The 26,284-nt window shown below is 39.4% G+C and overlaps 1 protein-coding gene across 1 annotated transcript in view; it reads right to left on the reverse strand.

Annotated features, from left to right (window-relative positions):
* The window catches only part of LOC124511667 (zinc finger protein 850-like), a 29,472-nt gene extending 4,367 nt beyond the window's left edge, over positions 1-25,105 (reverse strand). Inside the window, exons 1-4 of the mRNA XM_047079057.1 lie at positions 25,097-25,105; positions 3,331-3,492; positions 1,668-3,243; positions 1,464-1,583 (exon numbers count right to left, since the gene is read on the reverse strand). Of these exons, the coding sequence (XP_046935013.1) occupies positions 1,464-1,583; positions 1,668-3,243; positions 3,331-3,492; positions 25,097-25,105 (1,867 nt within the window). The remainder of the gene's footprint in view (positions 1-1,463; positions 1,584-1,667; positions 3,244-3,330; positions 3,493-25,096) is intronic.
* Positions 25,106-26,284: the final 1,179 nt, after the last annotated feature.

Below are 26,284 nucleotides of genomic sequence, written 5' to 3' on the forward strand. Positions count from 1 at the left end.
TTAACACCTTAATTTTGCATACCAGAACACTTTGAGACCTGAGGTAATTCTTAAAAGATGTCAGTGTACAATCCTATGCCATGTTAGGGAAGAGTTACTTACTCTCTTTCTGATATCTGTGAAGGTTTCTTCCTTTCAACCACATCAACTGGTATTCTCTGCTTCTAACTACATCTGTTAAGAACTTGTCTCAGTATGTGCCTGGACTGCACAAAACCAATAAACAAAACATTTTATTTGTAACATTCAGAAATGTTTTTAGTTTTAATAAATGTTCAAGAATGATGTTCTGAAAACCCATTTCATAATAACTTACATCAGTGTTAGAAACATAAACGACACCTCTATTTAAGTTTGTTCATAGATTCTACATCATATTGTCCTTCATCTTCCATGGAAGATCAGGTATGCAGGAGTCCCACCTAAGAGGGAAGGGCATCTGATATCTTTGATGCAGGAAATCAGCCACATACTTTCAACACCCACTGGGAATCAGTGAATTGTCTGAAGTGATTTGAGGGCACAAATACAGTATTACTTGCTAGTCAACATCTTAAAGAGGGCCAAGGTAAAACAAAAGCACATTGAAATTACTTATTCCTACACAAAACACCTACCCTTCTCTATTTTCAGGCATACCCGCATATTCATTATCTAAGTGTTCAACTTTGTTTTATCCCATATGGTTAAATATTTTTATGGAGATAATGTCTGAATAGAGTGGCCAATGTACTTCTTTCTACTGTGAATTCTGTGACGTTTATTGACAGTTGATGTTCAGGTAATTAGACGACTAACTATATCTTTCAGGTTACTTTCCTCTCTGTATGGTTTTGTTTTCTGAAGTGTATATTTAAAAAGGTCTTTCCTTATTCATACATTACCCCCAAGTAGGCATTTGGGGATACTGAGTCATGATTGAATTCCAGTTAAAGGTATGGCCACTCCCTTTACATTTTACAGTTTTGCTCTTGTATCATAACTGTGATATTGAGACAGTTGTGAGATCCAGCTAGAGGTTTGCCACATTCACTACATTTGTAATGTCTCTGTGCAACAGGAACTATGGCAATGAGTAAGGCTTGAGCAGTCTGAAACGTTTTTTTTACCACATTCTTTGTAAGTTTTCTCTGCAGTATGAGGTCTGTGATATTGGATGAGGCTTGAGTACTGATTAAAAGGCTTGCTTAATTCTTTGTATTGGTAAGATCATCTCCAGTTAATGTTCTCTGATGAAGAATCAGGGTTTACTTGTAAAGCATTGCTTTACTATCTTAACAATTTCCAATGGGTATCATTGGGTATCATTACTCTTCAGTATGAATTATCTGATGTGGAATAAGAGTTGAGGAATCCTTAGAAATTCTGTCACAGTCTTAACATTTAGAAGATTTGCTCTAGTATGAATTCTATTTAATAAGTCAAGGATGAACAGTGAAGAAAGGTTTTCCCACATCCTTTACATTGGTAAGGTTTCTCTCTGGTATGGATTCTGTGATGTTCATTAAGATGTGCCTCGTGGGAGAAGGCCTTACCACAGTCTTGACATTGGTAACCTTTTTCTCCAAGATGGATTCTGTGATGTACATTAAGATGTGCCTCAGGGGAAAAGGTCTTTCCACATTCATTACATTGGTAAAGTCAGTCTTCAGTATGAATTCTGTGATGTTTGGTAAGGCTTGACTGTCGCGGATACGCCTTGCCACATTCTTTGCATTGGTAAGGTTTCACTCCAGTATGAATTCTGTGATGTTCTGTAAGGGCTGAGGGCCGGATGAAGGCCTTGCCACATTCTTTGCACTGGTAAGGTTTCTCTCCACTGTGAATTCTGTGATGTGCCTTCAGGGCTGATTGCCAGTTAAAGGCTTTGCCACATTCTTTACATTGGTAAGGTTTCACTCCAGTATGAATTCTGTGATGTACTGTAAGGGCTGAGGGCCGGATGAAAGCCTTGCCACATTCTTTGCATTGGTAAGGTTTCTCTCCACTGTGAATTCTGTGATGTGCCTTCAGGGCCGATTGCCAGTTAAAGGCTTTGCCACAATCTTTACATTGGTAAGGTTTAACTCCAGTATGAATTCTATGATGTCTGCTAAGGTTTGAATATCGTGTATAGACCTTGCCACATTCTTTGCATTGGTAAGGGTTCACCCCAGTATGAATTCTGTGATGTTCTGTAAGGGCTGAGAGCCAGCTAAAGGCAATGCCACACTCTTTACATTGGTAAGGTTTCTCTCCACTATGAATTCTGTGATGTGCCTTAAGGGCTGATTGCCAGTTAAAGGTTTTGCCACATTCTTTACATTGGTAAGGTTTCTGTCCAGTATGAATTACTTTATGTTGTTTAAGGTATGATTTCTGGTTAAAGGTCTTGCCACATTCATTACATTGGTAAGGTTTCTCTCCAGTATGGACTCTGTGATGTACATCAAGATGTGACGGGCAGTAAAAGGCCTTGCCACATTCATTACATTGGTAAGGTTTTACTCCACTATGAATTCTGAGATGTATCTTAAGGACTGATGACCAGGTAAAGGCCTTGCCACATTCTTTACATTGGTAAGGTTTCTGTCCAGTATGAATTATTTTATGTCCTTTAAAGTTTGATTTCTGGCTAAAGGCCTTGCCACATTCTTTACATTGGTAAGGTTTTTCTCCACTGTGAATTCTCTGATGTAACTTAATGGCTGAGTGCCAGTAAAAGGCTTTACCACATTCTTTACATTGGTAATGTTTCTCTCCGGGGTGACTTCTGTGATGTACTGTAAGGGCTGAGAGCCAGCTAAAGGCCTTGCCACATTCTTTACATTGGTAAGGTTTCTCTCCAGTATTAACTCTGTCATGTGTCCTGAGGCCTGAGTGCCAGATAAGAGATTTAGCACATTCTTTACGTTTGTAAGGTTTGACTCCAGTATGAATTCTGCGATGTTGTTTCAAGTTTGAGAAGGACCCAAAAGCCTTGCCACATTCTTTACATTGGTAATGTTTCACTCCAGTATGAATTCTGTGATGTTTGGTAAGGCTTGACTGTCGCGTATAGGCCTTGCCAGATTCTTTGCATTGGTAAGGTTTCACTCCAGTATGAATTCTGCGATGTTGTGTCAAGTTTGAGAAGTTCACAAAGGCCTTGCCACATTTTTTACATTGGTAAGTTTTCTCTCCCGTATGGATTCTGTGATGTCTCCTAAGGGCTGTGCGCCAGTTAAAGGCCTTGCCACATTCTTTGCATTGATAAGGTTTCTCCTCAGCATGAACCGTGTGATGTTCAGAAAGTTGTGAATGATGCCGAAAGGTCTTACCATACCGTTGAAGTTTGTACGGTGTCTCTACAGTATGAATTCTTTGATGTCCTGAAAGGGAGGAGGGCCAGATAAAGGACTTGCCACCTTCTTTTTCTTGGTAAGTTTTCTCTCCAGTATGAATTCTTTGATGTCCTGTAAGGATGGAGAACTGGTTAAAGACATGGCCACATTCCTTACATTGGTAAGGTTTCTCTCCAGTATGAGTTAATTTATGTTGAATAAGGGTTGAGACAATTTAAAGACCTTGCCACATTCTTCACATTTGTAGGTTTCTGTCCAGTATGCAGTTGCTGGTGGTCAAAGGCTTTGCCACATACGTTACCTATATAGCTTTCCTCTCCTGTACCAGTTGTCTGACCTGTACTGAATCTTGATGAATGACTAAACATGCTCCCAGGTTGATTACATCTGCAATGGTTTCTTCCCTCATGAATCCTCTGATGACCACCAACATTGGAAGACTGGTTAAGAATTTTCCCACATTCAATATATTTATAATGATTCTCTCCCTTAGGGATACTCCTGTGTGTAATAAGGTTGACATTTTGATAAAAGACTTCCCCATATTTATTACATTCATCATCATTCTCTGGGAAGGAGTCCCCAGATACTTTTGGCCTTCACTCTCCCCAACCTTGTTCCAGTCTGTGATTAAGTGTACTTTCTCAAGGGAACTGTGTTTATATCTACTCATGACCCTTTTTGGAACGAAGCGTCAATGCATGACTTTAGCAGGAATGTCTTGGTACCATGTGAAAATATAGCTGACTGAGATCAAATATCAGAAAAGTAAAATCATTCCAGGGTACTACTCTCAGATGAAGGACTGACAACTTCTAATATAGAACCTTAAAATCAATCAGAATATCAGGAAGACAGCTAAGAAGAAATCACCAGGACTTGCTTCTTCCATGGACACATAAACTTGCACACAAGGAACTGACAGCATAGCTTAGTAGAGAATTCTGTAGGATCTCTTGGTGTAGTACAAATCATGTTTTTGTATCTCAGAAAATGAAGAAAAGCACCCTATGTGCTATGTGCTCAAAATTAGAAGAAAGGCAATTGAAACGTAAAACAGAAATGAAAACTATAGAATAAAGCAAAAATAGGAAAAATCAACAATAGAAACAGTTGGTGTTCAGAAAACCCCCTAAAATCAACAGGTGTATGTCTAATGAAGCCAGAATGATAGAGAAGACTAACTAAAATCAAGTGACGAAGTGAAGGCAGACACAGTATAACTGATCCCATAGAAATAAAAATAAATCCAGCCCACGATAATTATATGGCAAGAAGTAGATACCAAAGAATAGTTATGAATTTCCAAAAAGATAAAACCTACCAGGACTCCATCATGAAGAAATCTGTCTGTCTACCTACCGACTTAGCTACCTAGCTACCTACCTACCTATCAATCTAGGGTCTTTAACACACTGTAGAGATATTGGGTACCTGGGGAAAGAAAGGTGCAATTTGGCACACTGTTCAAGTTCATTTGGAGACTAGAGCAAGAGCCCAGGCATGTACCACAATGGCATTTTGATGCCCTCCCTTACACCCTTGAGAATTGTACAGTACTCTTGTGGTCAGAAAGCAGCTCCTGCCCAAGATTTTGGGGGAAAGATCATTCTCCTCTTTTCCACATCCCCAAGAAATGATTGTTACAACAACTGTGCCTCTGATTTTGAAGAACTAGACATAGATAGATTTCCTCGTATTTGGAGTGTCAGGAGGGGAAGTTGGCACAGCTCCACAGGGTAAGAGGGCTTGATTATTTACAATGGGTGGTCTGCCTTGAACATTTGGTCCTTGCAGGCCTGTCCTGGCAGAATCATTGGTTGCCAGGACCAGAGGCAATACTGGGGCTCAAGCCTCCATCGTCTGGGGAGGGGCTCATTTGAGATGAGGTAGACTGTGGGCAAGCAGCATCTCATTTCCATGTAAGAGCTAGCCAGTAGATCCTGGTCACCTCATGGTGGTATTCTATGGCTTGGGGCACATTTTGAATGTAACGGCATTGGGCAGGATATTATTGAACACCTGCCAACAATTGCAATATAATGAGAACTGTGGTCTAAGGGGAGAATACTGGTTGTTGCTTTATTGGAATAAGCTATTTTCTTAGGTGACACTAATATTTACACTGACTTTCAAGTTTTTAATAGATCCTAAGGATGAGAATCTTAAAATGATAGAAAAGTCTCCCTCCTATTATAATTAAAGGATTATAAAATTATTATCCGTATAATTATCTACATACCCACCTAGTAATACTCTACCAAAATACAAAGCTTCCTTTCCTTAGGTACTCTCCAAGAGTGTTTCTTTTTAATGCAATTATAAATGTAGATTATTTTCCTGCACCCTTAAATTTGGGCATTATTCTACTTCATTGGTTTTCTACCAAAGTATTTTGGGTTGTTCCCAATCTTTGGCTTTTACATAGGGGTGGTGAATACTTGAAGGTCACTGTTGTGCAAGTTTGCAAGTACTGTGTAGGTAAATTTGAGGGAAAGCTGTTAGTGAAGAGACAAAAAACTATACATAATTTTGCTAGATATTGCCAAATTGCCTTCCACAGCTACTTAGATAATTTCACCCCCAATAGCAAGCATGCCTGTTTCTCCCCAAGGTCACCCAGAATGATTGGCACTATTTTGCTGATCTTTTAAGGCACATAGTCTGAGTTCAGTATTTCTGGCTTGAGTCTGCTTCATAGGCCAGCAGTTGTGGCTCTCCCAAATTTCCCTCAGCTAGTGCACCCTTCCCACAATCACTTGGCAATGAATGTGTGTGCAAATGTAAACTAGAGAATTGGGAACCCAAATTCTGCAATGTGAATGAAACGCACAAAACGGTCTTTGCCTTTAAGGAGCGCCTGGGTGACTCAGTAGGTTAGCATCAGACTCTTGATTTTGGCTCCTTTCATGATCTCATGGTTTGTGACATCCAGTCCCTTCTCGGGCTCTGTGCTGTCCATGCAGGGCCTGCCTGGGATTCTCTCTTTCCAAAAACAAATAAATATTAAAAACAACAACAGGGTTGCCTGAGGGGCTCAGTCGTTTGAGCATTTGACTTTAGCTCAGTTCACAAACTTGTGGTTGGTGAGTTCAAGCCCCACATTCAGCTCTGCAGGAGAAGGAAATACCAAGGAAAAATCAGAAATTCATAAAATAGTTGGGGCACCTGGGTAGCTCATTCTGCTAAGTGTCTAACTCCTGATTTCAGCTCAGGTCATGACCCCAGAGTTGTGGGATCAAGTCCCAGGTAGGGCTTCAGTCTCAGTGAGTAGCTTAAGATTCTGTCTCTCTCACTCTGCCCCTTGCCTCAACTTTCATGTGCTCTCTCTCTCTCTCACTCAAAATAAATGAATAAATAAAACTAAAAACTTAAAAATTAGAAATAAGATACCAGAACAATAATATGAAAAATAATGCCAAGGTTTTTCAAAACAAACAAAATTGGAAATTCTTCAACTCCATTAACTAAGAAAAAAGGAGAGAGAATTCAAGCACCAAGTGGAGAAATGGAACAGAAACCTCACAACAGATAACCACAGAAATATATAGTGTGATAACAGATCACATCAACAATTATATACTAACAAGTTAGACAAAATAGAAAAAAATGTGAATTTAAACAACGCACAAGTTACCAAGATTGAAAAATGAATCTTGAGCTCAAGAAATAGGAAATCTTCTTAGACCCTCACAAAAAAATAAGTTGAATTTGGAATAAAAAACCTCCCAGTATAGGAAAGCCCACAACCTCTTGTCTTCATTGGCCAATTCTGACAAACATTAAAAACAAAACAAAATTTAGGACAATCTTCATGAAAATCTTAAAAGTAGAATAGAGGGAACCCATTGAAAATAACCCTAGGAGGCCAGCATTACCCTGGTACCAAAGCAGGATAATTGCCACACAAGAACAAAATATGTAGTTTGTCCATCCTAAGTATTGCTACTCTGGCTTTCTTTTGACCTTCATCTGCATGAGAAAGGTTTCTCTACCACCCTCACTTTCTATCTATAAGTGTCTGCAGGTTTATATGGAGTCTCTTGTAGGCAGCATATAGATGGGCCTGGGGTTTATTTTTTTGTTGTTTTTGTTTGGTTGGTTTATTCCATTCAGAGACTCTATGTGTTTTGATTGGAATATATAGTACATTTTCATTGTAGGTGTTTATTGATAGATATACATTTATTGCCATTTTATTACTTGTTTTGTCATTGTTTCTAGAAACTTTCTTGATCCTTTTTCTGTGTCACTTTTGGTGTCTTCTTTGCACTTCAAGATTCCCCTTTGACATTTCCTGCAGGGCTAGTTCAGTGGTGAGGAATTCCTTGAGATTTTGCTTGTCTGGGAAACTCTGTCTCTCCTTCCCTTGTGAATGATAGGCTTGCTGGATAGAGAATTCCTGGCTGCCTATTTTTCCCAGTCAGCAAGTGGAATAGATCATGCCACTCCCTTCTGGCTTGCCAAGTTTCTGTTGAAGAACCACCAGGTAACCTTATGGTTCTCCCTGATAAGTGAAAGATGTCTTCCTGCTTTGAAGAGTTTTTCTTTATCACCGTATTTTGTAAATTTAATTCTAATATATCTTGGCTTGGGCCTGTTTGTGTTGATTTTGACGGGAGTTCTCTGTGCATTTTATTCTTTATTTAAAAAAAATTTTTTTTTAAGTTTTTCTTTATTTTTGAGACAGAGAGAGATAGAAAATGAGCAGGAGAGGGGGAGAGGGAGACACAGAATCTGAAGCAGCACACAGCCCGATGTGGGGCTCTAACTCATGGACTGTGAGATCATGACCTAGTCAAATTCAGAGGCTTAACTGACTAAGCGACGCAGCTCTATTTTTAATTTTTTGTGTGTGAAGTAACCTTTACACCCAACATAGGGTTTTGACTTCCAGCCGAGCATTCAAGTGTTAGGTACTCTACTGCCTAAGCCAGCCAGGCATTCCTCCATTTACATTGTCTCTTCTGTAGGTACATATCAACATTTCATGGTGTGGCTTACCACAGAATAACAGGTACCGAAAAATGATTATCTTTCAATTGAACCAATGTGAAATGTGACTATCACATGCTACCCAACTTTATCTTATCACTTTCTACAACTGATAAAAATCCTCTTTCCACTCAAGTCAGGATGGGTGACAAAGACCATGGGCTGTAAAACAACACAGGGACATCTAACCCAAAAACTGGGTGGGCTCTGTGAAGCAGACATCCTCCCTGCTGGTGACTGGGGATCTGGTACCCAACTAATCTGTATCTTGCACACAGTCCAGAGCACAGGACTACCCTGACCGTGGGGCTGCATGGAAGTCAGGGAGGTCCCTGCTGGCAGGCAGTCAAGATACCTGGGAGGTCATCAACCTTAGGGATCAGAGAGGTGTTGGGGTTGTATACCTGGGATGCCAGTGCTTTGTGGACACACCACACCCACCTTGCTGGTTCTATTAGTGTTCAGAAGCCTGCTTCATCTTCAACTTCCATTCTGTCACATGACATCTTAAAGCAGTGGCCACAATGTTTAAATCCTCGTATTTCCCCTTTCCAGCTACTGCCACATATCTGGGCCTGCGAGAGGATGGTTACCTATGGCATCCAAAGCAACTGGTCCTCAGGACTGCCAGGGAATTCATGAACATATGAGGAAAGGATCTGACTTCCCTCAATCTGAGAACCTACCACATTTCCCATGTCCCCATGTCTGTCACATTTCTTCATCACCAGTATCTTCCTAAGACTTTACAGTGAATAAAGGAGGCTTCCTACCAGATCTTTCCCTGCATTTCAAGAGTTCTCCATATGTGCTTTTAGTAGGACCTATCATCCTCGTCAAGGATAGCATCCTCATATTCTATCTGTCCTCACAACTCTCTCTATGCCAAGTGAATGAGAAAATCCTGTGGCCCATTGATGTTTTCCTTTTCCTCCAGGGAAGTGATGACCACATTGTATTTAAATCTCAGGTATGGCCTCCATACCTGTTAACAACCATTTCCCAATGAATTAAAAGTTCCAAATCACACCGAAGAAACTACCAGAGTCTGTGAGGCTTATGTGGGAGCGGGAGAGCGGTAAAAATGGGATATCCACAACACAGCGTAGAAGGACAGCTGTGATGCCTGCATGACTGTAATGGAGATGAGAACATTAAAAAAACTGGAGATGATTTGGAAAGAAAACAAGCAAAATGTATCCTTCTCCATCCAGAGTCAGCAACACATCTTGGACGGTGTCCTCTCCCCACGTGAAGAATTCATGACAATGCTTCAGCCTAGACGTTTTTCAGTATTTGTTGGGCTGCAGAATTATTCCTAATACAAGATTGTTTTCTCCCTACATGTAGAACATCTAGTAAGCACCAAGCAACATCGCATGCTTGGTCTCAAGTCAATGTTAAAACAACCCATGACACATAAATCTGCAAGTTTTCACTCTGAAGTTGTCACTCTCCAATTGGAGAACTTGGATGATATCACTTCCAAGAAGGAAAAAGAACAGTAACTAAAGAAATCTTACTTCGTGTTCTTCTCCAATTGAGAGAAGTGAAATGTATTAATAAAACTATACAGAATTTAGTATGTTCACTGTTGAACTACTCCCATAATCAAATTAATTTTGGAACACCATGTCATTTCATGCAAACCATTCTTAACATCCCTGAGTATACCTGATAAGCAGCAGTTCCTAAACATTTGAATGAGGAAAAGAGTATATGCTACATAACTAATAGGCAGGTAGACAAGACAGGATTTGCATGGGGGAGATTTTCAAGCCATGATGCAGGAGATTTAGGAGAAATGAATGGAATATGATCTATAGAAAATTATTTCCATTTTCAATCTGTAACATTTTTGTTTACTACATCAGCATCAATTTTGAAATTACCTCATTGGATCTAATATTCCCTTTCCTTCTGAAGATATAGGTACACACACTTAAATATACACACCCCTATACTTGCACTTCTTTCTAGTTAGTTCTTTTATTCCAAATTACATCTTTAGCAGGACACCTGGGTGGCTTAGTTGGCTAAGTATCCAACTTCAGCTCAGGTTATGACCTTGTGATTTATAAGTTCAAGCCTTATGTTGGTCTGTTTGCTGACAGCTCTGAACGTGGACCCTGCTTTGGATTCTGTCTCTGTCTCTTGCCGGTTCTTCCCTGCTCATGCTCTCTCTCTCTCTCTCTCTCTCTCAAAACTAAATGAACATCAAAAAAGATTAAAAACAAAAGAACAAAAAACTAAAATGTATCTTTAGCTTAATATAACATACTGTATTCTGTACGTACCCAAACCATAAAAATTTGTGTTCTGCATACTCCTAAAAACAACATAAGCAGAGAAAAAAAGTGTAAAATGTTAAAAACAATAATTGATAATTCTGTACATATGGCTTATAATTATAGTTGTAATAACTTTGTTCCCTTAGGAGTTAAATAGAACCTGGGGACGTTGGATTGTGAGCCATGGTTGAATAAAAGAAAACAAAGAACGTGAAACAATAAAGTTTGCTACTCACTGATCCTAGAGGATGTACCCAATATGCCTTGAGGTCAAGGCTGAGTGAAGGCAGAGACAGTGGCAGGAACTGGGGCAGATGCATTTTGTAGGGTCTACAGTTGGAGTGCTTTGCACTTCCTAAGCTAAGTCTAGAATGTACAATTCAAACCCACATGAGAAAGGCATGGTGAACTCTGCGGGGCTCTTCCCTAAGGGATGCTGAAGGTAGACACACTGGGAGTGGGTGCTCTTTCACAAAGGTTATTGGGGAAGCCCAAGCAGGAACTACTTTGAGACTTTGAGGGCATTATCTACTCTATTGGCTGCTGGGTCTAGCTAGAGTCCCTTCAATCCCCCTGTAGCCAGTGTGGTTATACAAAATGGATCCCATGGCCACAGTATCAAGAAATTGAGTAGCTATGCTCTAGGGGCAGCTGGGTGGCTCAATCGGTTGAGTGTCCAACTTCAGCCCAGGTCATGATCTCACAGTTCGTGGGTTTGAGCTCTGCATCGGGCTCTGTGCTGACACCTCAGGGCCTGGAGCCTGCTTCAGATTCTGTATCTCCCCTCTCTCTCTGTCCCATCCCCCACTCATGCTCGGTCTCTCAAGAATGAAAAAATGTTAAAAAAAATAAAAAGAAGAAATTGACTAGCTATGCTCTCAAGAATACTTCCGTGTCCTCCATACTAACAGCACCCTAATGTTCCAGCAGTCACAATAAGGAAGGTAGAATACATAAACTTGCGGAGAATAGATTATTAGTGATATCATCCCACTGCTTTCCCAAGCATGAGTGACCCTTGAACAATTCAGGGGTTCAGTGTGGCCACCCTCATGCCATTGAAAATCTGTGTATTACTTTGACTCCCCAACACTATATTTTAATAGCCTACTGATGACAAGGAACTTGATCAAGATCGATTAATGTATATTTTATGTTATATGTGTTATATATGACATTCCTATAGTAAAGGAATTTCAAAAAAGGAAAATGTTAAGAAACTCAGAAGAGAAAATAAATTTCTGTACAATGAACAAACCTGACTATATATGTACCCACATAGACCAAACCCATGTTGCTCAATGGTCAAGTGCACTTTGTGTTACTGTTTACCTACAACCTTAATGAAGGTGGGGCAGGCTAAGGTTGGTGTAGGGGAACAGTTCATTCATTAACACAGTGTTAACACATTAAAATCTATTCAGTGTTTTTAATCAAAATGTATTAAGTTCAAACACATGCTAAATATACCGTTGCAAAACCACTGTGCGATCCTTGGTCAAAACACCCATTTCAAGCATTCAAGAATTATTCTGTTCCTCTGATATAAGAATCTGTGAGTTGTGCTTTCCATGCTGTGCAAGCTGAGGCTCATCATTGAATAAATGTGGATTTACAATAATTTTATACCCTTTTATGCAAGAGTTAGCTATGCTTGCCTAAGATGTGTGAAAATCTCTATTTCAACTGCCTAATATTCTTGACTTCTATCGATTGCTATTATGAAGATGCATGCAAATTTTAATCAACAGCCAACATAATCTCCTTGGAAAAAAACTGGCATATCTATTTAAAATTCAGAATGTTCCTCTATCTTACTTTAATACAAATAATGATGCCCTGAACGATCACTTCATGGTGACTTACATCACTGTTATAGATCAGCCACAAACAGCATGTGAATGTAGACTTTCTTCATACATTGTACATGACAGTGTCCATTATGTTCTATGGAAAAGTTGGTATGAGAATTCCCCATCATACTACAGCCCTGCATGTCTGAGAGACAGAAACAATCAAATCCTTTTGCATGCACACGAGCTAATAATATTTTCCACCCCCTCACCCCCAAAATTGCAATTATGGTCAAAAGAAAAAGGAGACGGTGAAATTATTCCTCTCCAGACACACATCCATCTTTTCTTGATCCTTTCACACACGTTAACAAACACAGTTGACCATGTTAGAACATGGAATTGAACCGTGTGGGTCCACTTATACACAAATTTGTATATATACTGTAAATGTGTTTTCTCTTCACTATTATTTCCTTAATATTTTCTTTCCTCAAGCTTGCTTTATTATAAAAATACTACATATAATATAGGCCATGTATTAAAAATGGGGTATTGGCTGTTCTAGATGAGGCTTCTGGTCCACAATAGGCTATTTCCATGGGAAAGTACCTATGTTTTTAAATTTGGGGACTCGCAAGTTACAAGCAGATGTTCACTTGTGGAGGGGTTGGCACCCCATAGCACCTCCATTGTCCAAGGCTAAATAAGTGATCTGAATGTTTTCACTTTGGATTTCCATCTATAATGAATACTCTGATTTAGAATCATATCTCAAAAGTGGTATTGACTTTTTTCTGCTGAGAATTCTCTCAGTTTATTTAGATTTCACCTTCCATTACACAGCTAGCCAATTGTTCACAACTGTAGTGTTTTTATATTCAAATAAGTTTGTTGTTTTTTAAATATACATTAAACACAAAGTTTTTCATCATTCATTACATTTCTGGGGTTTATATCCAGTGTGGTTTTCTGATGTTTTATGAGAGTTCAGTTGTGGGTAGAGTTTGCCAACATTCTTCACATCTGTAAGCTATCTCCTCAGGACGGTCTCATGTTGAAAGGTTTTGATGAGGATTAAATGCTTTGTTAAATTTTTTACATTGGTAATCTTTCTTTCAGTATGCACTCTATGATGGTCACAAAGTTTGAAGTTCTGCCCAAAGCCTTTGCCACATTTTTAAAAACACTTTTCAGCCTTCTCCCCAGTATATATCACACCTCGTGTTGACAAGTTTTGTGGTACTGAAAGCCTTTGCCATGTTGTTACATTTGTAAGCGTTCTTCCCATTATGAAATCTCTGCTGTTGAGCAAGTTTTGAAGACTGGTTAAAAGTTTACCAGAGTTGCTGCATTGTTAAGTCTTCTCTCCAGTAAGGACGCAATGATGTGCAATTTGATTTGAACTTTCATAAGACACTTTCCCACATTTATTACTTTTAATACTGGATGTTTGTAAACGGAGTTCTCTGAAATTGAGGATTTGACCCTTGCTTCACGTTTCTTGCCAGATTCTTGGCATTGGAAAGTTGTATCTCCATACTAAACACCTTGGTAATTATGAAAGATAGAGTTCTCACTAAAGGCCTTCTGAAGTTCACTACACATAAAAACTCAATCCAAATTAGGCACTATGTGATAACATTGAACAGTGATGTTTGCATACGGACTGTCTGGTTATTAGAGACTTTGGAAAAGGAAGGCTAAGGCAAGGTGGAAGAATAATTAATCCTCTGAAAAGACCTCTCAAGGGGCGCCTGGGTGGCGCAGTCGGTTAAGCGTCCGACTTCAGCCAGGTCACGATCTCGCAGTCTGTGAGTTCGAGCCCCGCGTCGGGCTCTGGGCTGATGGCTCGGAGCCTGGAGCCTGTTTCCGATTCTGTGTCTCCCTCTCTTTCTGCCCCTCCCCCGTTCATGCTCTGTCTCTCTCTGTCCCAAAAATAAATAAACGTTGAAAAAAAAAAATTAAAAAAAAAAAAAAAAAAAGACCTCTCAAAACAACCACATTTAGACACTGAAAAAGGAAGATAAAAATTCTAACTTTTTTTTTTTAATTTTTTTTTAAACGTTTTTATTTATTTTTGGGACAGACAGAGACAGAGCATGAATTGGGGAGGGGCAGAGAGAGAGGGAGACACAGAATCGGAAACAGGCTCCAGGTTCTGAGCCATCAGCCCAGAGCCTGACGCGGGGCTCGAACTCATGGACCGCGAGATCGTGACCTGGCTGAAGTCGGACGCTTAACCGACTGCGCCACCCAGGCGCCCCAAATTCTAACTTTTAGAAACATTTCAGTGAATAAGTGAATGAAGGATTAAACCAATTTTATATTTGAAATGATTTCAATGATTAGTTTTGGCATGGATTTGTTCATTTTCAAGAATTTCCAAAGTCCTTTCAGAGAATATTTAAGAATAAAAATGAATTTTGGAGGGGCAGCTGGGTAGCTCACTTGGTCGGATATCTGACCTCAGCCCAAGATACCATCTCATGGTTCGAGTATCCAAGCCCTACATCAGGCTTTCTGCTGATAACTCAGAGCCTTTAGCCTGCTTCTGAATATGCATCTCTCTCTCTGCTTCTCCCCTGCTTGCACTCTTTCTCTCAAAAATGAGTAAAATATTTTTAAAGATTTACAATAATGTATTTTAGTTTTCCCCAAACAAAAACTGAAGGAATTCACCACCACTAAACCAGCCCTACAAGAGACCCTAAGGGGGATTCTGTGAGTGAAATGTTCCAAGGACCACAAAGGACCAGAGACATCACTACAAGCATGAAACCTAAAGACATCACAATGACTCTAAACCCATATCTTTCTGTAATAACACTGAATGTAAATGGACTAATTGCTCCAACGAAAAGACGTAGGGTATCAGAATGGATTAAAAAAAAAAATCTATTTGCTGTCTACAAGAGACTCATTTTGACCGGAGGACACCTTCAGATTGACAGTGAGGTATGGAGAACTGTCATGTTACTGGAAGTCAAAAGAAAGCTGGAGTAGCCATACTTATATCAGACAAACTAGACTTTAAATTAAAGGCTGTAACAAGAGATGAAGAAGGGCATTATATAATTATTATAGGGTCTATCCATCAGGAAGAGCTAACAATTATAAATGTCTATGAGCTGAATACAGGAGCCCCCAAATATATAAAACAATTAATCACAAACATAAGCAGCCTTATGGATAAGAATATGGTAATTGCAGGGGACTCTGATACCTCACTTACAGCAATGGAGAGATCATCTATACACACAATCAATAAAGAAACAAGGGCCCTGAGTGATACACTGGATCAGATGGACTTGACAGATATATTTAAACCTCTGCATCCCAAAGCAACAGAATACACTTTCTTCTCGAGTGCACATGGAACATTCTCCAAGATAGATCACATACTGGCTCACAAAACAGCCCTTCATAAGTATAAAAGAAATGAGATCATACCATACACGCTTTCAGATCACAGTGCCATGAAACTTGAAATCAACCACAGGAAAAAGTCTGGAAAACCTCCAAAAGCATGGAGGTTAAAGAACACCCTACTAAAGAATGAATGGGTTACCCAGGCAATTAGAGGAGAAATTTAAAAATATACGTAAACAAATGAAAATGAAAATACAACAATCCAAATGCTTTGGGATGCAGCGAAGGCAGTCCTGAGAGGAAAATACATTGCAATCCAGGCCTACCTCAGGAAACAAGAAAAATCCCAAATCAAAACCTAAGAGCACACCTAATAGAAATAGAAGCAGAACCGCAAAGACACCCCAAACCCAGCAGAAGAAGACAAATAGTAAAGATCAGAGCAAAAATAAAAAATATAGGGGCGCCTGGATGGCGCAGTCGGTTAAGCGTCCAACTTCAGCCAGGTCACGATCTCGCGGTCCGGGAGTTCGAGCCCCGCGTCGGGCTCTGGGCTGATGGCTCAGAGCCTGGAGCCTGCGTCCGATTCTGTGTCTCCCTCTCTCTCTGCCCCTCCCCTGTTCATGCTCTGTCTCTCTCTGTCCCGAAAATAAATAAACGTTGAAAAAAAATTTTTTTTAAATAAAAAAAATAAAAAATATAGAATCTAAAATACTGTAGAGCAGATCAATGAAACCAAGAGTTGGTGTTTTGAAAAAATAAACAAAATTGATAAAGCTTTAGCCAGTCTCCTCAAAAAGAAAAGGGAGAGGACCCAAATGGATAAAATCATGAATGAAAATGGAATGATTACACCAATCCCTCAGAAATACAAGCAATTATCAGGGAACACTATGAAAAGTTATATGCCAACAAACTGGACAACCTGGAAGAAGTGGAAAAATTCCTGAGCACCCAAACACTTCCAAAACTCAAACAGGAAGAGATAGAAAACTTGAATAGACCCATAACCAGTGAACAAACTGAATCAGTTATCAAAAACCTCCCAACAAATAAGAATCCAGGACCAGATGGCTTCCCTGGGGAATTCTACCTGACATTTGAAGTAGAGTTAACACCTATCCTTCTCAAGCTGTTCCAAAAAAGAGAAAGGGAAGAAAAACTTCCAGACTCATTCTATGAAGCCAGCATTACTTTGGTTCTCAAGCCAGACCAAGACCCAGCAAAAAAAAGAGAACTACAGGCCAATATCCCTGATGAATATGGATGCAACAATTCTCATTAAGATAGTAGCAAATCGAATTCAACAGCATATAAAAAGAATTCTTCACCATGATCAAGTGGGATTCATTCCTGGGCTGCAGGGCTGGTTCAATGTTTGCAAATCAGTCAATGTGATACATCACATTAATAAAGATCCTGTCAATAAAATGATCCTGTGAACTGATGCAGAAAAAGCGTTTGACAAAATTCAGCATCTTTTAATAAAAACCCTTGAGGAAGTCGTGATAGTAGGAACATACTTAAATATCATAAAAAGCATTTGTGAAAAGCCCACAGCTAATATCATCCTCAATGGGGAAAAACTGAGAGCTTTCCCCCTGAGATCAGGAACACGACAGGGATGTCCACTCTCACCGATATTAACATAGTGTTGGAAGTTCTAGCATCAACAATGAGACAACAAAAGGAAATCAAAGCATCAAAATTGGCAAAGATGAAGCCAAGTTTCAGTACTCAGCAAAGTCGCAGAGTACAAAATTAATGTACAGAAATCAGTTGCATTCTTATACACTAATAATGAAGCAACAGAAAGACAAAGAAAATGATCCCATTGACAATTGCACCAAGAAGCATACAATACCTAGGAATAAACCGAACCAAAGATCTGTATGCTGAAAACTATAGAAAGTTTATGAAGGAAATTGAAGAAGATACAAAGAAATGGAAGAACATTCCATGCTCATGGATTGGAAAAATAAATACTGTTAAAATGTCAATACTACGCAAAGCAATCTACACATTCAATGCAATCCTAATCAAAATTGCACCAGCATTCTTCTCGAAGCTAGAACAAGCAATCCTAAAATTTGTACGGAACCACAAAAGACCCCGAATAGCCAAAGTAATATTGAATAAGATGACCAAAGCGGGAGGCATCACAATCCCAGACTTTAGCCTCTACTACAAAGCTGTAATCAAGACAGCATGGTATTGGCACAAAAACCGACACATAGGCCAATGGAATAGAATATAGACTCCAGAATTGGACCCACAAAAGTATGGCCAACTAATCTTTGACAAAGCAGGAAAGAATATTCAATGGAAAAAAGACAGTCTAACAAATGATGCTGGGAGAACTGGACAGCAACATGCAGAAGAATGAAACCAGACCACTTTCTTACACCAGCCACAAAAATAAACTCAAAATGGATAAAGGACCTGAATGTGAGACAGGAAATGATCAAAATGCGAGGAGAAAGCAGGAAAAAACCTCTCTTACCTCAGCCGCAGCAATTTCTTACTTGACACATCCCCAAAGACGAGGGAATTAAAAGCAAAAGTGAACTATTGGGACTTAATCAAGATAAAAACTACTGCACTGCAAAGGAAACAAGTCAACAAAACTAAAAGGAAACCAACGGAATGGGAAAAGATATTTGCAAATGACATATCGGACAAAGGGCTAGTATCCAAAATCTACAAAGAGCTCACCAAACTCCACACCTCAAAAACAAGTAACCCAGTGAAGAAACAGGAAGAAAACATGAATAGACACTTCTCTAAAGAAGACATCCAAATGGCCAACAGGCACATGAAAAGTTGCTCAACGTCACTCCTCATCAGGGAAACACAAATCAAAACCACACCGAGATATCATCTCATGCCAGTCAGAGTGGCTAAAATGAACAAATCAGGAGACTATAGATGCTGGAGAGGATGTGGAGAAACGAGAATCCTCTTGCACTGTTGGTGGGAATACAAACTGGTGCAGTTCCTCTGGAAAACAGTGGGGAGGTTCCTCAAAAAATTAAAAATAGATCTACCCTATGGCCCAGCAATAGCACTGCTAGGAATTTACCCAAGGGATACAGGGGTACTGATTCATAGGGGCACTTGTACCCCAATGTTTACAGCAGCACTTTCAACAATAGCTAAATTATGGAAAGAGCTTAAATGTCCATCAACTGACAAATGGATAAAGAAATTGTGGTTTATATACACAATGGAATACTACTTGGAAACGAGAAAGAATGAAATATGGCCTTTTGTAGTAACATGGATGGAACTGAAGAGTGTTATGCTAAGTCATACAGAGAAAGACAGGTACCATATATTTTCACTCTTATGTGGATCCTGAGAAACTTAATACAAGACCATGGGGGAGGGGAAGGAAAAAGAAAAAGGGAGGGAGGGAGACAAACCATAAGAGACTGTTAAAAACTGAGAATAAAGTGAGGTTTTGTGGGGGCTGGGAGGGAGGGGAGAGTGGGTGATGAGCATTGAGGAGGGCACCTGTTGGAATGAGCACTGGTTGTTGTATGGAAACCAATCTGACAATAAATTTCATGTTTAAAAAAATGAGAAGCAACCAAAAATAAATAAATAAATATTAAAAAAAAATAAAACTTTACGAAAATGGATTTTGGTCCTGGGATTCAAATGGAACTGACTTAAGGTGGGGTTTTCCCCCAAGTATTTTATACGCTTGATCTCTTCTGGCAGTATGGGTTCCATTAAGGGCAATTGCCCGGTTTGGCGATATCCATCGTAACCTCATTTCTACCCTCCATCTTCATCCAAGTCATCACTGAGTGTAAATACTAAGAACCACAACTTGCATTTGTTCCTACATCACTCTTTAAAAAAAATGTTCTTTACCTGACTTTGCCAACAAGCCTATGGTGTTATGAAAAGACACAAGTAAAAGATACACGATCACTTCTCTCACTTACTATCCTCACATGCATATATGTTAAATGCTAATATCCAAAATTAATACCCATCACAGGATATCAGCAGTGAAGAAATAGGGAGCATCAGGACGGTGGCTCCCCCATGGAGACAAAAATGGACTAAATTACTTTGTGAGTGCTCCAGAAGGCAATTAGGAGAACCCAGCCCAAGCAGGCAAGTAGAAAAGAAGAGAAACATCAAAGAGACAAAGTTTGTGACACTGGCCCACAAAGCTACTCACCCTTCCTGACGCTCCATGACAACACTGTATGAAAACTGTTACCTCTCATCAGGAGATGAACACAGGAGTGACCTCTATGTTCAGTGATCTGGCTTTTTTGCAGGTGCCTGAGGGACTTGTTTCTGTCATGCAGAACATGGAAGCAGAGGGAATGAGGACACCTGCTGGATGCACTATGATGGATGCTGAGACAACAGGTGAGCTTTTGTTTACACACTGGAGAGACCACAGAGCTAAAGACAACAGAGGAAGGTATGGGCTCTAAAGAAGTAACTGTACTTTCGTAAACTGGGAAATTACAAAAATTCAGACATTACCAATTACTTGTGTTCTCCTGTAAAAACAAGTTCATAAGCCTAAGCCCAGAAGCTGTTTTCTTAAATTCACTAATCTCAACAAAAGGCCACAAGGCCATAAAGAAATAGAAGAACTTGTTTCACTCACAGGAATGAAATAAATCTCCAAAACTGACCTTAAATTAGTTAGGAAGTATTAATGGTATGACAAAGAAGTCAAGAAGAAATCATCATAAAGATGCCCATGGAGGAAGAAAACAGGTAACTAAATGAGAGCAGAAAAACTATGCATGACCAAAACGTAAGCCCAAAGAGGCAAAGTATAAGAAACAATTGGGAGCTCAAGTGGAGAATCTCTGAATTTAAAAATATACAAAGGAGTCAGCAACAGACTTGATCAAGCAGAAAAAAGAAGTGGACAATCTAAAGACCCCTTGTTTTAAATTACCTAAGAGGACCAAAGAAAAATGTGGAAAAGGACAAAGTCTAGGGACACACGGGACACCGACAAGTGGAACAATATGTACATTAACGGGACCCCATAAGGAGAGCAGAGTGAAAGGGGGCAGAGAGTTTCCATGAACTAAAGGCTTGTAGCTCTCTTGTATGTGGAAAGGAGAGACAAATTCACAAGCACGGTAAATTCACAGTAGGATAAGTATCAATGGTGGGAGTTGGGTGAGGGACAGGTTGCTTGGTGATGGCTATTAACGAAAGCAATTGTTATGATGAGCACTGTACGTAAGTGATGAGCCACTGAATTATACTGAAATCAATTTTGCACGGTATGTTATCTAATTAGAATTTAAGTAAAAATAAAAGAAAAAAGAGAAGACATGAACACAGTGACACGTTATAATTAACCTACCAAAAATGACCAGTGAAAAGAGAATTTTGAAAAGCATGACAAAGGCAACTCATCTTGTACAAGAGAGCTCCTATCAGATTGTGAGTGGGGTTCTCAGTAGACGTTATAGAAAGAAAGGCATGAAACAATGTATTCAAATACTGAAGGATCAAAAACTATCCACCAAAAATACCCTACCTGGCACAGCTGTTTTCCATGCATGTAGAAATGAAGACTTTGCCAAGGCAAAACCCCTCTAAGTTTATCAGCAGATCTGTTCTACAAAAATGTTAAAGAATGTCCTTCTAGGGGCACCTGGGTGCCTCAGTTGGTCACGTATCCAACTTTGGTTCAAGTTATGTTCTCACGGTTGGTGAGTCCATGCCCTGTGTTTTGATCTTGCTGAAGACTTAGTGCCTGGAGCCTGCTTCAGATTCTGTCTCTGTCTCTCTCTCAAAATATAAATAAACATTAATATTTTTTAAAAAGTCCTTGTTGAACTAAAAAGATTCTAAACAGTAACTGAAAAGACATAACATAAAGCTCTCTGAGAAGTATAAATATTTACACAATTATAGAAACCTGTAGTGTTGTAACAAGGTAGGACAAGTCACATTTATTTCTGCTACAGACTTTTTCTTAAATAAAAGCATAAAAATCAAATCTGGGTAATAATATATGCAATATAAAAAAAGAATTTATGATGTCATCAATATAAAGTGGGTACTGGTGCAGAAATGATAAGTAGAAGAGTTTTGTATAAAATTGACACTATCGGCTTAAAACTGTGTTAGGAGCATGAAGGTGGCTCATTCGGTTAAGTGTCCAACTCCTGATTTCAGCTTAGGACACGTTCTCCCAGTTGGGGAATTCAAATCCTGTGTTGAGGGTTGCTTCAGGGGCTCATTTGGTTACGTGCTCAACTTCAGCTCAGGTCATGATCTCGGGGTTCATGAGTTTGAGCCCCGCATTGGGCTCTGTGCTGACAGCAAGAAGGCTGGAGATCCAGATTCTGTGTCTCCCTCCCTCTCTGCCCCTCCCCTGCGTGGGCTTGGTCGGTCGGTCGGTCTCTCTGTCTCTCTCTCTGTCTCTCTCTCAGGAATAAATAAACGTTAAAAAAAAAAAAAAAGCAAGCCCTGTGTTGAGCTCTGCACTAGCAGCATGCATAAAGGTTTGCTATACCTTTAAAATGTTTTAAGTACTCTCTAAGGTAACCAGAATGAAAATACATGCAGCCAATACATTCACCAATAAATACATGATGAAATTAATTCTATTAGCATATCTCACCTAAACAGGATACAACATTCATTTACCACTAATCAAGGAAAGAAATACACAAGATGAGTCACAAGTATGCATAGGTAATACTGCTATAAATACATAGATACTTTTATTAGCAAAGGGCATAAAGCTGATCTGACTTAGACTCACTCACATTGTCCAAAAACATAATGAGTTGAAAATTGTCACCCTAAAACAAAATACACAGGTAAAAGCAAAATCCCAGCTAAATAATGCTGTGGAAAGTTCCATACAAAAGGAAGCACATTACTATGGAATTTCAAAACCAGACAAAATGTAAACCAAAAAATTCTACATAAAAATGATGGACTATTTAAAACAGGCCCACTATATATACATATATATTTTTTTTAACCTTATTTACTTTGAGAGAAAAAAAGGTAAAGCAGAGGAGGAACAAAGAAAGAATCCCAAGCAGGCTCCACAGTGTCAGCATAGAGCCTGATGCAGAGCTCAGACTCTCGAACCATGAGATCATGACCTAAGCCCAGGCACCCCTAGCTTTAACTCTAATTTTCAACTGTGACTGTGCACCCATGAAAAAGGAACATTTTGAATAATGGCTTTTCTTCATGGGCATTAAAATTGTAAAGAATGTTCCTTAAAATCAACCATGGAAACCTCTAATGAAAACTTTTGTGAATTAAGAACTTAAGACATTAAACAATGTGTTATGTTAATAGATCCCTCCTATCACTCAGATTTAAGGGTATAATCAATTGTTTATTTTTTAATGTTTATGTATCAGAGAGAGAGAGAGAGAGAGAGAGAGAGATAGAGAGAGAGAGGACAAGCCAGGGAGACTCTCAGAGAGATGGAGGGGGACAAAGAATCCAAAGCAGGCTCCAGGCTGTGAGCTCTCAGCACAGAGCCAGATACGGGGCTCAAAGTCACAAACCACAAGATCATTACCTATGCTGAAGTTGAAGGCTTAACCAAATGAGCTATCCAGGCTCCCCTATAATCCAATCTTTAGAATCAAACAAATAAAAACCTTTCATTTCTTTTTTGTAAGTTTTTAATAAGTTTGAGAGAGAAAGGGAGTGGGGGTAGGGAGAGGGAGAGAGAGAAGGGAATTCCAAGCAGGCTCCACACTGGGTGCAGAAATGGACTTAGGGCTTAAACTCAAACCATGAACTCATGACCTGAGCTGAAATCAAGACTCAGATGCTCAACCCTCTGAGTCAACCAAGTGCCCCAAAACCTTTCATTTCTAAATAAACAAGTTTCAAAAAAATTGTAAAATAGGTCCACAATCACTTTATCAAAAAAATCTTTGGTATTAAATACATATACATTCTGAGAAAAGTAAAAAAAAAAAAAAAAAACAATACTTAATTTTTCCTGAAGTGAAATTACATTTATAATTAAAACTCTTTTTCTAAATGTAGGAAGTTTACTAATTGTCTTCCTCACTTCTCATAAAGCACATGCCCATGTCATATCAGGACTATTGATATAATAAATCATAAAGGAATCTCATATACAACTACTCAAAATGAAAACATATGACAAAGTCACAGGAACTTCATATCATACAACACAAAAATCATAAAAGGATTCAATTATTAAGAAATAAACTAACAATTGAGATTTTATTATAGGCCATGAGTTTTAACTAGTAATGGCATTAATTTATGTAGAATTATATGAATATAATGGGTGCTTTAAATTATTTCACCATTGAGGAATGCAACACATTGAGTGAAAATTTCTTATTTTACTTAATACAAAGCAAATGAACCTACACTTTAAGCTTATTTATTTTGAGAGAGGGATAAAGAGGAAGTGGGTGAAGGGCAGGGACAGAGAGAGAGAGAGAGAGAAACCAAGCATGATCTGGGCTGTCAGCCAAGAGTCCTAAGTGGGGCTTCAACTCAGAAACCCTGAGATCATGACCTGAGCCAAATGCAATGGACTCTTAACCAACTGAGTCACCCAGGCATCCTGAACTTCCTTTTTTTTTTTTTTTATATTTTATTTTTGAGAAACAGAGAACATGTGCCAGACGGACACAGAAGCAAAGGATCCCAAATAGGCTCTTCACTGACAGCAGAGAGCCTGATGCAAGGCTCAAAATCACAAACTAAGATCATGGCTTGAGCTCAACCCAGACGCTTAACCAACTGAGCCAACCAGGCAGCCCAAGAAATAAACTTTTGAGGTGAAAAAAAGGACGAGATTTTCTCATTTTAGGGAATTGCTTTATTACCTGATGAAATTACTGGGCCTCTATTTTGTATGATTAAAATGAAAGCCTCCTTAATCCTGGAAAGGATCAACAAGAAAACTTGTGATGTCTCCCTCTAGCATTCCTGGGATCTCTGCACCTAACCCCAAGATGCACACCACTACCCTCACACACTTCACACAAGAAGCAAAACAGAAGTCAGAAATGGATTAACCTAGACTTCCTCAGAAATGCAGAGATTTCCCCAAGACCTCCAAGCAATGGAGAACCAATAAGGTTCTGGAAGACCTCACTATGGACGTGAAGGACCATCAGTGAAACTGAAGAACAATCCTTTGAGAATGTAACAGCATGATGTGTTGGAAAGCAGATGCCCGATGTGAAAGGAGAGACCTAATACTGGCCTTTCCAACCTAATTTCCATTCAAGGAGAGCTGCTCAACCACATTCTGAGGTCCAATTCCTCCTTCATGACTGGACCTCACCTCTGTCATCCGCTTCATTCCCACCTACCTGCGTGTGTAGCTACTGTCTCCTTTCTCTTCACGGCCCAGACATCCTTCTTTTGTTCCAAAAAGATGACCAGGTCTGGCTTTGACACAACAAGACCTGTTTATTAGAAAAAAAGAATATGAGTGTGGTTGGGGATTCTAACTTCTGATCCACTATTGTGCTTAGTAGAGCACAGAGGACAGAGTAGAAGCTTGAAAATGATTTCCCAAATGCTGTGGGCCAACATCCTCTTTAGAACACACAGGATGAAGTTTCCATGTTCAGATCTTGACCTCCACTTCCGAGTACTACCATGACAATAATGAGTAGAAATCGGTATTTAAGACAAAAGAGATACCGTTTTATGCCACTTAGCCTTTAGAATTGTCATTAATGTACAGAAATGATGATGTTACCCTAAGGAAGGGAAGGTAAAGCTGAAAAGGAAACACCATGGAGATTTTTCTGTACATCCACAAACCCCTGCTTCTTTCCCTGACTGCAGGGATCTGAATCCCAGTCATGCAAAGAGGAAGATTCCAAGAGACAGTCTTCAAGGGAAGGAACAAATCCCTGAGTATGGTTTGGGCAATGTGGAAGGAGTATTCCTCACCCAAGAAAAGGAGGTGTCCGTAGTTCTCTAACATCACATCCCTGTACAGTTCCCACTGACTGTTGTTCAGGCTCTGCAACTCTTCCTGAGAAAATTCTATGGCCACATCCCTGAATGTCAGCAATCCCTGCAATAAAAAACACAGTTATCAAGTGGCCACAGGCAGAGTTCCTAATGCTAGGTCAAATGAAAGAGGCAGTTAATGTCACCAGCCGGCCTCCAAGACCTGACTTTAATGCTTGTGTTTGTACCCACCGATCTTAGTTCCACATTGTACTTAACCTCTTTTTCTATCTTATCTTTTACTTCACAAAAAACTCCCCATGGGTATAGTCTCCTGTAGTGGAAACAGAAACCATCCAACAAAAGGTAATGACTGCCCTGAGGAAGAGCTTGGATGAGCTCAGTTGGAGATTAACCCCTGACTCACACCTAAGCAAATGCATAATAGACTAAGCTACGGAGTGAGTACAGTTCCCTTCATCTCATTCAAACATTTCATTTTAAATCTTATATCTTTGAGGGAGATAGAGCATGCACAAGTGGAGGGGGGGCAGAGAGAGACAGA

This window comes from Lynx rufus, unplaced genomic scaffold (assembly GCF_022079265.1).
Source record: "Lynx rufus isolate CCGP_SWC_20201006 ecotype Redwood Valley unplaced genomic scaffold, mLynRuf1.p SCAF_16, whole genome shotgun sequence".
Taxonomy (NCBI): Eukaryota; Metazoa; Chordata; class Mammalia; order Carnivora; family Felidae; genus Lynx; species Lynx rufus.